Source organism: Eptatretus burgeri, chromosome 5, assembly GCF_056783735.1.
Source record: "Eptatretus burgeri isolate ZD-2024b chromosome 5, Ebu_testis_v1, whole genome shotgun sequence".
In the NCBI taxonomy this organism is placed as follows: Eukaryota; Metazoa; Chordata; class Myxini; order Myxiniformes; family Myxinidae; genus Eptatretus; species Eptatretus burgeri.
This window is the reverse complement of record NC_140965.1, coordinates 65,343,482-65,355,143: the sequence shown is the minus strand read 5'-3', so window position 1 is coordinate 65,355,143 and position 11,662 is coordinate 65,343,482. Positions and strand designations below refer to the sequence as shown.

General features: G+C 48.4%; 1 protein-coding gene across 1 annotated transcript; it reads left to right on the top strand.

The window, feature by feature from the left end:
* Window positions 1–6,300: 6,300 nt before the first annotated feature.
* LOC147026580 (SLIT and NTRK-like protein 2) lies at window positions 6,301–11,236 on the top strand. The gene is made up of 2 exons (XM_085882139.1): window positions 6,301–6,467; window positions 8,483–11,236. Exon 2 carries the CDS (start codon window positions 8,497–8,499, stop codon window positions 11,170–11,172), a length of 2,676 nt encoding a protein of 891 aa, XP_085738265.1. The 5' UTR covers window positions 6,301–6,467; window positions 8,483–8,496; the 3' UTR covers window positions 11,173–11,236.
* The last annotated feature ends 426 nt before the right edge of the window (window positions 11,237–11,662 follow it).

Genomic DNA, 11,662 nt, shown 5'->3' with positions numbered 1-11,662 from the left:
CTCGCCAAATTCGACCTACCTAAGTACCCACACGGAGGGTAGACCGGGCGATCGCACCTCGCCGCAGGTCGACTTCGGACACGGGCCACTTTAAGCGACCCGTTCCGTACTATCGGGATAACCGAGCGGTGTTATCGTCAACCTGGACGGTTCGATTAATTATCGGGCGTTTTAGCCCACGACCAACCCTTTACGTGAAGCAAGATGGAGATTCAACAAAGGAAAAGACGAAGCGAAACGGGAAAACAGTTCAACATAAAGCACATTTATTTCGCGATGAACGGAAAGCACACATATACAATTACACCAAAAGCAAATGTAAAAGAAGAAGAAACACACAATAATACACAAAAAGCAAATGTAAAAGCAAAACACAATGCAGATATACCACCGATTACCGAGCACACGGCAACACTTATACAGTTTTACTTCACAGACGGCGCCGACAACACATATACTCAAAGCAAAAGAAAAGGACTACCCTCAAGGATGATGGGGGCAGACGGGCCTGGGGCCGAGACCGCGTCGGGCCTACCCGTCTGATGATGAGCCGCAAAATGGCGGTGGCGCCCCGACTCCGCGGGCCTCGCGGACAGTGTCTGGAATGGGGTGGGAACGGGGCCCCCTTCTCGCACTATCTCAGCGCGGGGGGAAACAGGAGGGGGTTGTTGATGCTCGGGGGAAGGAGGATATCTCCCTGGCTCGGGTCCCGCGACGAGCGTCTCCACCACGACCTCGGTCGCGTTGCCGGCCTCTCCTCTCCGCAGCTCCCCGACTCTGACACGAGCACCCCCTCGACTGCCTTCGCCGCCGCCACCTCTTCAACTCTCCACAGCTCCGTCCAACTGCCTTCTCCGACTCCTCTCTTGACTGGCTCTTCCTAACTCAACCCTGAACTGACTGTTTGGCGAGCGAACGCGGCCCTTTATAGCCCCCGTGGCCTCGCTCCTTCACCTTCGACCCTTTACCTCTGGCTGGCTCCCCATTGGACAGAGGAAAAGTGGGCGTGAATGCTTTTTGATCCATGAATCTGCATATAGCGATATTACTCCGACGCATCTGGAGGCGGGGCCAAATCGCCCCATGCTCACTGATAGGACGGAACAGAAGTGGGCGTGAGTCGTTTTTGATCCGATTGCTTCGGAAAGGCTGGTGTTTTCGCACCCCTGCTCGGTGCGCGCCCTGCACGAGTCCAGTATCGGTGCCCACAAGCGGCGCGGGAATGACGGTGATGCGATGGTTGCGAGAGCGAGTTGTGACGGTAAAGGTCGTGGCTGTTGGCGTTGTTGTTGTTGTGAAGCGGCGTTGCGGTTGGTGGTTGTTGTGTGATGGCTGTTGAGACGTGGTTGGTGGTGGTAGTAATGGTAGTAATGGCGGCTGGTCCAAAATAAAGATAGTAAAAGAAAAACGGCTATCTCAAAGGGTCGCAGCCCGCATGAATGACATTTATTCCCTCTAAACAACGGGTTTGGGCCTAACTACACATATATCTCACCTAAGGGACCTGAATGGTGGTTTGCGAATTTCGTCAACCACAACAATATATATACATATATATATATACATATATTGTTGTGGTGCCGGGTTCGGTGGCGAGGAACGACCGCTCGACGGAGCAAGAGGACCGTCTCCCACCGAACACCCGGAATTAAAAGATCCGTCATCCCGGATAACTCTGTAGTCGACGGATCACTTGAAGGACCATGGTCGCCAATATTTTGACGGCGTGAGGTAGGGTCCACTTGTCTATTCCAATTTACCTAAGTACGCCGTCTTGCTACCGGCGTTAATTTCACGCCGTCTTGCTACCGGGAAAGCCACACCCTCGGTCAACTCTGTCCGAACCTAATCGCATGTACCGACTCGGGTCCAGCGTAATCGAGCAGGAGTTACCAGAGCCACGCCGGTCCCAATGAAAACGTGCGGCACAAACGGCCTTACTACTTCTCAAGCCCGCACCGTGCTGGGTCAATGGTAGAAACGACAGGCAACGAACTGGAACATTTAACAGATTTTATTTACAATAAGACAGTGCATACTAAATCACGAATAAAATTCAATGTACAATGAGCCAACACACACACACACACACACACACACACACACACACACACACACACACACACACACACACACACACACACACACACACACACACACACACACACACACACACACACGAAATGGACCCCTTCGGGTCTTTATTGGACCCTCCAGCTCGGGAGGATAGTTCAGCTGGGGGGGAACAGAGTCTGGCCGGGTACCTGTCCGCCTCGTGCGGTCACACAGACTCCAACCCACCACGGTGGGACTCGAACCCACGACCCAGATTCCACCGATCCCACGATCCTGGCTGCCACGAACGACGATCGAGCACCACGGTCCTGGCTGCTTGACCACCACCACCACCACGAGGAACCCCGGAAAAGACCGCAGACCACGACTGCAGACGACGGCGACGACGACAGACCAAAGGGTGAAGAGCAAAGACGACCATGACGACTCTACTCTCCTCTTTTTACGAGAGCTCGCCACCTTTTCTTATCCTTTCTCTCCCACCCCCACGCGGGCCGATGGAACCGCTCTGAGGTAACTCGCCTTACCTCCAGATTGGACGAGAGGTTGTCGGGCGATCAGCAGCCTCCCCTTATTTGTCGGGATTAAAACTCCATCTGGCTAGGGCGGAGTCAGTCCTGAGGTGATCTTTGCCCTGATTGGACAGGGTGGAACCCCCTCCTTTCCTGGGCGGAGTCGGAGCTCTGAGGTGAAGAGACGTCCGCTCACGTCCGTGGTCGAACGCACGTGTGCAATGGCGTCGATGGTGCGAAGTAGTGAAGGGGATGATTAAAGATGTAAAAACCTGACTGTAAAAGAAACCCGCAGCGCGCACATGAAATTAACCCATTAGACAGAAGGACAGAGACAGGACCCAAACTATTAACACATACTTATCGAAATAACTGAACGTAGGGATTGCTGTCTGTTTGTGTGCAAAAGGCTTCCAAATCCATTACCATATATCTACAGATAAATACATAAATATATATATATATATATATATATATATATATATATATATATATATATATATATATTTAAAATATACATACAGATATATAAAAATATACATAGATATTTAATTTTTTTTGCCAGATAATTGTTTTGTTCCAGATCAAACTCAGACTACAGACACGATATATATATATATATATATATATATATATATATATATATATATATATATATATATATATATATATATATATATATATATATATATATATATATATATATATATATATATACATATATAGTTACGGATTCGCGCCCGCCGGCGTGCTGACGGCCACGTAACTCGAATCGCGGCACGTCGCCCACCGGACGGACAATCCAGTCGTGACCCTCTCGGACTAACGCCGGGAACCAGTCACGGGTGGACCTTTCGGTCTCACCGCGATCGAACCAATCGGCCCCCGCGTGGGATAGGGTTGCTCGCCAAATTCGACACAAATTCGACGCCAAAGTACCCACACGGAGGGTAGACCGGGCGATCGCACCTCGCCGCAGGTCGACTTCGGACACGGGCCACTTAAGCGACCCGTTCCGTACTATCGGGATAACCGAGCGGTGTTATCGTCGGCCTCGACGGTTCGATTAATTATCGGGCGTATTCAGCCCACTACCAACCCTTTACGTGAAGCAAGATGAGGATTCAATGAGAGAAATGACGAAGCGAAGCGGGAAAGCAGTTCAACATAAAGCACATTTATTCGCGATGAACGGAAAGCACACATATACAATTCCACCAAAAGCACATAGAAGGAAAAGAAACACAATGCAATTTTACACAAAAAGCAAATGTAAAAGCGAAGACACAATGCAGAGCTATCCGACTACCGAGCACACGGCAACACTTATACAATTCTACTTCACAGACGGCGCCGACAACACATACCCAAAACCAAGAAAAAGAACACCCTCAAGGATGAGGCAGGCCTGAGGCCGAGTCCGGATCAGGCCTACCCGTCTGGTGATGAGACGCGGAGCGGCGATGGTGCCTCAACTCCGCGGGCCTCGCGGGCAGTGTCTGGTAGGGGGTGGGAAAGGGGCCCCCTTGGTCGCACTATCTCAGCGCGGGGGGGAAACAGGAGGGGGTTGCTGATGCTCGGGGAAAGGAGGATTTTTACTCTGTCTCGGGTCCCGCGACGAGCGTCTCCACCTCGACCAGGTCGCGCCGTCGGCCTCCCTGGTGTGCCGCTCCCGGCACCGACGCGAGCACCCCCTCGTCTGCCTTCGCCGCCGCCGCCTCTCCACAGCTCCGTCCTCTTCGCTCCGACTCCAACTCCGAACTCTTCCTCCTGCGAACTTCCCAACTGCACTCAACTCCAACGCACACGACGACGACGACCCTTTTCTGACGAACGCAGCCGCTTATATAAGCCCCGTGGCTTCGCCTTTGACCCCCTGCCTTCGACCTTTCACCTCGCTCCCCATTGGCCCGAGAAAAAGTGGGCGTGAATGCTTTTTGATCCATGAATTTGCATATAGCGACCGCCCTCCAACGCCCTGGAGGCGGGGCCAAATCGCCCCTTGCTCACCGATTGGACGGAACAAAAGTGGGCGTGAGTCGTTTTTGATCCGTTTTTGGAGCGCAAAATCCGTGGTTTTGTACACGCTGTTCGGCGCGCGCCCTGCACGAGTCCAACACCGGTACCCACAAGCGGCGCAAGAACGGTGGCGATGCGACGGTTGCGAGGTGTGACGGGAAAGGTCGTGGCTGTTGTGGTGAAGCGGCGTTGTGGTGGGTGGTTGATGTTGTGACGACTGTTGAGACGTGGTTGGTGGTGGTAATCATGGCGGTTGGTCCAAAATAAAGATAGTAAAAGAAAAACGGCTATCCTGAAGAGTCGCAGCACGCATGAATGACATTTATTCCCTCTAGACAATGGGTTTGGGCCTAACTACACATATACTTACCGAGATATCTCACCTAAGGGACCTGAATGGTGGTTTGCGAATTTGGTAACCACAACAATATATATTCCTTATTATCCATCTCGATATGAGGGGCCAAGGGCCATGGCAATATATATATATTCCTTATTATCCATCTCGATATATATATATATATATATATATATATATATATATATATATATATATATATATATATATATATATATATATATTTATTCCTTATTATCCATCTCGTCGAGCACGGTAGGCGGGAATGTCTTGTGCCGCCGTTTTTTGGTCTCCCGTCGAGCACTTCGTCCCTTTCACGGTCCATACTTCATTACTCTCTGAGCAGGTGTGATCGATCCCGCGGGCCGGGACTCGGCAGTGTTGGACAATCTCCGCCGCTGGGTGGAGTGTTTGTACCGCGCCAGCCTCCTCCCAACGGAGCCGAATCCGATTCGGCACATTGTGGAACCTGCAAGGATTTGTATTCATTATTTTGACATTTGTACTGAATGAATTCGGGCGTTTAATGTTTGAATACATATATACAGTGGCTTATTTAATGGTACTGTATTCGAGGGTTCTTGTGTTCTGTAATTATTCTGCTTTGCTTCATAAATCGTACTTTGTGCAATAATATGAAGAAGTGGAAAGTGAATTGTGCTTTTTTTTTCCGACGCTCGCACCATGTTGGTCCGTACAGTAATGGCTCCTTGAGAAGGGGCGAACGTGCTACCTGCAATGAATACTAAAGGGCGGAGAGGTCTCCGTGGGGCCCAGGACGTTGGAACACGCACGGGACTCTGAGATCAACCACCACCAAGGGAATATTTATGCGATTTGGTTCGCGATTTGTAATCCTGTGTGACCATCGTGTGACTCCGCGAGCTCCGCTACAACCAAGGTGACTGGTGCAACTCTGTCAGCGATCTGCGTGACCCTCGCGGGACGGTCCCCAAATCCGCTCACCTCTGTTGAGATTGATGACTCGGAGAGAGACTTCATCAGCATGGCGGGTGTCGAGTGACCCAAAACATCGCCAATTTTATGAATTCGCGTCAGAATGGGTCGAGTGGTCCAATTGGCGCTTCGCACAGTGTGGCCGGGAAGTTATAGAATGATGGATGGTAATCCGGTGGCATGCAGAGAGGAGAAACACTTTGCTTGCTCAACCGAGCTCAGACCCACGAATATGCTCTCTTCCTTTGGGGACAAAGATGCAGAGTGAGGGAGAAATCTGCACGAGAGAAAACGAAGGGTTGCCAATCGAGTGCGAAAGAGGGGAGAGAGGGAACGAGTCATAGAGAGTGGGGGTTGGGGAGGGGGAGTGGTTGGGGGTGAAGACAGGAGGAAAGTACATTGCGCGTTTTCCTTGTCCGTGCGGTTGGCTGCCTGACCGAAGCCAAAGCTGAACATGCAGGGACCGAGAAAGCGAGCGACGGGACGAGGTCATCCGTTCCCAGCGTTGAGCGTCCCGACCCACCAATCCTTGTGGTGTCCGTAAGGTGAGCGATGGAATTCCGGCGTCTTGTGTTCATCGCTGAAGGCTGCCCCATAATTTGGGATTTGTGCGATGTGGGGTTGAACTTCATGATGAATTATCCCGCTTATCGTCCGTACGACCTATTGTCTACAAAAGAACTATCTATGTTTGCAAGATTTGTATTGGTGCCCATTAAATGAGGGTGTGATTATTTAACATCCTTTTATAGCGGAGGCACTCTCAGGATGGTGATGCAATTTCGGGAAAACAGCTGTGAAATGAAGACCGAGGTCACAACATGATGCTTGTACTAAATACAGCAAAATGAAGTCCCACATGCATTTCAATTGGTAACAGTGATGTCTGAAGTTCGATTACAACGAATGCGTGCAACACCAATCTGCCTACATTTATGTGGTATTCGTACAACAATGCGTTATCAATCGCTTCCTTTGAGCACTGCCCCCTAGGGGTTGTTATTTTCAATCTCTCTCCATCTCTTATCTCTCTCTCCTTCTCTATGTATCATTCTTCCTGATTATTTAACCTTCGGACTCAACTAAAGTTGGTTTACCCACCGTTTGGAGAGAGGTCCTGGGATTGAACAGCAAAACCAAGATTATGGATGGTTCCCAGATGATGATCCGGATGCTCATTCGATCAGACAGTAAGATGAGGGAATTCTTCAATTCTCTCTCCTCCCTCTGCTGGTATGCCCCTCATCCACTGTTCAGAGATGTTGTAGTATTGAAGGGTTGAAATCTCGATCATAAACATTTCCATGTGATGATCCGGATGCTCATTGAGTCAGGTCTATCATCATCTCTCGACCTCCTGTCTCTCTTCAATCATCATCCCTCAACCCCTCTGCTTTCTTTTATCATACCTTCTCAACCCCCCCCCCCCTCCTCTCACTCTCTCTCGCTCTCCCCCTCTCTCCCTCCTTATAGTATCCCCTACAGCCACTGTTCAGAGATGTTCTGGGATTGAAAGGTTGAAATCTCGATCATAGACATTTCCATGTGATTATCCGGATGCTCATTGAATCGGGCATTCAGCAAACTGAAGGAATTCTTCATCTCTTTCTCTTTCTCTTTCTCTTTCTCTCTTCCATTTGCGAGAGTGGGGTAGTTCCATGAGTTCCATGAACCTCGACCGTTAATCCACACTTAATTTGTCATGCGCTTGAAAGACACTGAGGGTGCACCATCCGATTCTACTTCAGTGATTTTTCTATTCGTTTCAGAACTTCAAAAATGTTTCTGTTTTTCTTTTCAAAAGTCTCTCCCATAACAGTCAAAAGAAGTCGAGTATATTTTATTCTCCACGAGTCGAGGGTTAAGACGTGAGTGTAGGACGATGCGATTGTTCTCCGTGAAAGCAATTTCTCAGAGAACGCTATTGCGTTGCATGGCGCGTACGTCCGAGGCAGCCGATGCGCGTTTGATTTCCTCATTGCTGTAAATTTTCTCTATTGGCAGCGGCAGTGTTTGCTGTTCGAGTGAATTTCACGGTGGCGCACCCGCTGACATACCTCACGTCTGTGCGCCACACTCAGCAGTGATCTACAGAGTACACACATATTTAAACAGACAGCGACAGGCAAGTATCATGCTGGTTCCTATGCCATGCAACATGGTGATTCTGATAACCTCTTGTGCTGTTGAAAGTCATGAGGTCAATATTCAACACATCAGGTTGCTGATGAGTAGTAACTCTTCAGTTTCCCGATAAGTAGTATCAGGGCCAAGGGCCATGGCTGTCTATTGGTTTGAAGTAGATTCAAATCAACAAATCTTTTAGCTCAGAATGCTTTATACATGAAAATACTCGATGTATATTTTTAAAGTTTGTATCAATTTAAAATGTAACGGATAAACGCACCTCAGCTATTGCACCTAAGTTTGAGTTCCCAACTCGCACAACAAAGCAGCGTCGACGCGTGACTACGCATCAACCTTCTATGTGAGTGCTCTTATGCATTCGATGATGCACTCATGATGTGGAGCACGTGCACACTCTCTCTCTCTCTTGCAGAGCTGCCCCTCGTCATGTTTGCTTGGCTCATCCTGGCGGGAAGTTTGCACGTGGCGGTGGGACCTGCATCACGTCCCGCGCCCTGCCATGCCTTCTGCTCCTGCATGCGCCGGGATGGAGCACTCGACATTGGCTGTGAAGCTCGAGGCTTGACATCCATTAGGCAGCTACCACAGCCTGCTCTCAGCCCTGCATTTCGCCTGTTCCTCACCAAGAATACTGTGTCAAGATTGGCCGCTGATGACTTTTCCAACTTCTCCGCTGCCATCCTGCTGGACCTAAGCAATTGCGGCCTTAGATTCATTCAGTCTGCGGCATTTTGTGGCCTCGATGCCGTGAAGAAACTCTATTTAAGCAACAACCACCTTGAAGTTTTGCGTAACGGCACACTGCTTGGTCTGGACATGCTCGAGTACTTGCAGGTAGATTATAATTCCATCAGACTGATCATGAATGGCACTTTCAACCAGCTGCGGCACCTCAAGGTCCTTATTCTCAATGATAACTTATTGCGGTTTCTGCCTGAGGATGCTTTCCGTGGACTTGGCTTAACCCACCTAGACTTGCGTGGGAATCGGCTGAAACAACTTCCTCACAAGGGGATTTTGGAACACTTGAGCCATGTGCTTGCTATCCAGCTGGATGAAAATCCATGGAATTGCTCCTGTGGCCTCCTGCCTATGTATGTGTGGCTTGAGCAAATGCCCCACTCATCTATTGTTGGTGAAATAATGTGTGAATCACCTTTTCATCTCCACGGGAAACACCTCAATGAAATCCTTCACTCAACACTCTGTCCTCATCAGCTTCCCGCTGAATTCTACCTGAGAATTTCAGAGCAGGCTCGCTCAAATACAAACTCACTGGTGAGTCCCGTATTGCAGATACTTCATTCTGTGGTCACCACACTTCCAACGAGAAAAGCTGGTGTAACACTGGCAACTGAAATGAATGCAGTTGGAAAGTTTCCCTCATGGTTAGAAATCAACGAGGCAGAAAGTTCCACAGCTTGGCCTGTCGTGTTTCCAATGGCAACGATGAAAACTCACCCTTCCCAGTTCCGAGTCACTGCCAGAGGGGAGATGTTGCCCAAAGGTCCTCAGACGTTGTCACCCATCCCTGTGGAATGTCCTGATATATGTCGCTGCCTTGTACATACGGTTAATCTGGATTTGAGCGTAAACTGCCAGGACAAAGGTTTAGAGCGCATCTCTGCCCTTCAACCACGACCGAATAATCCAGACAAATTGTACCTTTCAGGAAATCAGATACACAATTTGATGAGCACAGATTTTTCAGGTTTCCAAAACCTGGATCTTCTGCATTTGGGAAACAATCGAATATCTTATATTGAGACTGGAGTTTTCTGGAACCTTACTAAGTTACGGCGACTATACCTCAATGGAAATGACTTGGCACGCCTTACAGGAAGCATGTTTTCAGGATTGACCAACCTGCAGTACCTGTACCTCGAACGCAATGTAATTCGTGACATGCTGCCGGGGACCTTGAGAAAGATGCCTAACCTGCAACTTCTCTTTCTTGGACACAACTTACTAAGAGCTATTCCAGTGGCCACATTTTATGGTCTACCACATCTTGTTCGTCTTTCTCTCCGTGGCAATCACCTTGCAATGCTGTCAGTGCACAGGGTGTTGGACCAACTGCATGGACTCATACAAGTGGACCTTCAGGAGAACCCGTGGCAGTGCAGCTGCAATCTGATGGAGTTACGACAGTGGGCACGTTCCCTCAGCACCGGTGTGCTCATTGGTGGTCTGGTTTGCGAATCCCCCCTGCACCTTGCAGGTCGTGACCTGCGTTTTATTCCCGTGAGTACTCTGTGCCCAAATCGGAGGAAGAAAATTACACAGTTAATGACTGAACTACCGACTGAAGTACTATATGGAGATGGAAACCAAAATGTGAGTTTCTTTCAAACTCAAGTCACACCAGTGCAGTTTGAAAGTTCAAACGTACCTGTTTCTGTTGTTATTCTGGGGTTGTTATTACTCATTCTGTCTATGGTGTTTGCCACTGCTGGTTTGTTTGTATTTGTTCTCAAGAAGAGACGGAAACCAGCTCCAAAAAGGTCTTCTGAGGAGCAAGAAGATGTACCAGCTCTATGCATGCATTATGGGCTGTTTGGACAACTTCCAAGCCATGCTGTGGGAAATATTCATGTTGGTACGACAGACCACCATCTTTTGGAAGGTCTGTGCAAAGACCCAATTTATGTGGTTCATGGGAAAAAGCTTGTTAGTGGTGATGGTAAGGTATACTGTGATACTGCAAGAAGCACAGCTATAGAGTCCAGCTTTGAGGAACAGGCTGTCTTTGGCACAACCACCAGGGAACCTAGAGCAAAGACTTTACCTGGATCGTTGCATAGAGGAAGTAATTCCCTCTACTGTAGTCCAGCTGAAGCATCCTTTCATGTGGGTTCCACGCCATTCTTGTGTGATATGGAAATCCCTTATCAACGGGTTCTAGACCTTGGAGGTGAAAGAGAGCTCCAAATGCCTGGGGGACACCTACTGAGCTGTACAAACTCTCAGGTGACCAGCCAAGCAGGTCATGCCCTGCTGACCAACAGGGCAAAGGAGGATTATTTGGAGCTAAAGAGCAAGCTCGAACAAGCAGAAACAGACTACCTAGAGGTTCTAGAGAATGAAACTAAAATTCAATAATAAAGTTTCCTGCATAAATGTTGGAGAATTTGTACAAGTGTATATAAAATATATCAGAATAATATGAACATTTGTTTTTCGCTCGAGGAGATGTTGCTCATGTCCCATTGTGCTCCAGTTTTATACCATTAAATAGAATTGATTACAGACTTGACTACATCACAAAGAAATGGAATGATGATGCTTTAAGCTGAAAAATTACCTTTGACATTTCGCCATGAATGCTGTGTTTTTGTATCTATTGTTTGCAGTGCTTTTTACAAATTATTTCAATTCCTTCGTTTGCTCAAGTGCCTTTTTCATGTCCACCATAAGTGAACCATAGCCCGTCTGCACGAGTGCATTCAATGCTCTGCGGTCCACTATTTTCCTGCTCTATCCTCGTCTGCTCTTTCCATCCAGATTCACCGTGACCTTCCCAACACATTAGGTGACATTTCCATAAACAAGAGTGATTCTCTCTTTCTCCTGCTCAGTACCCCCTTGTCCA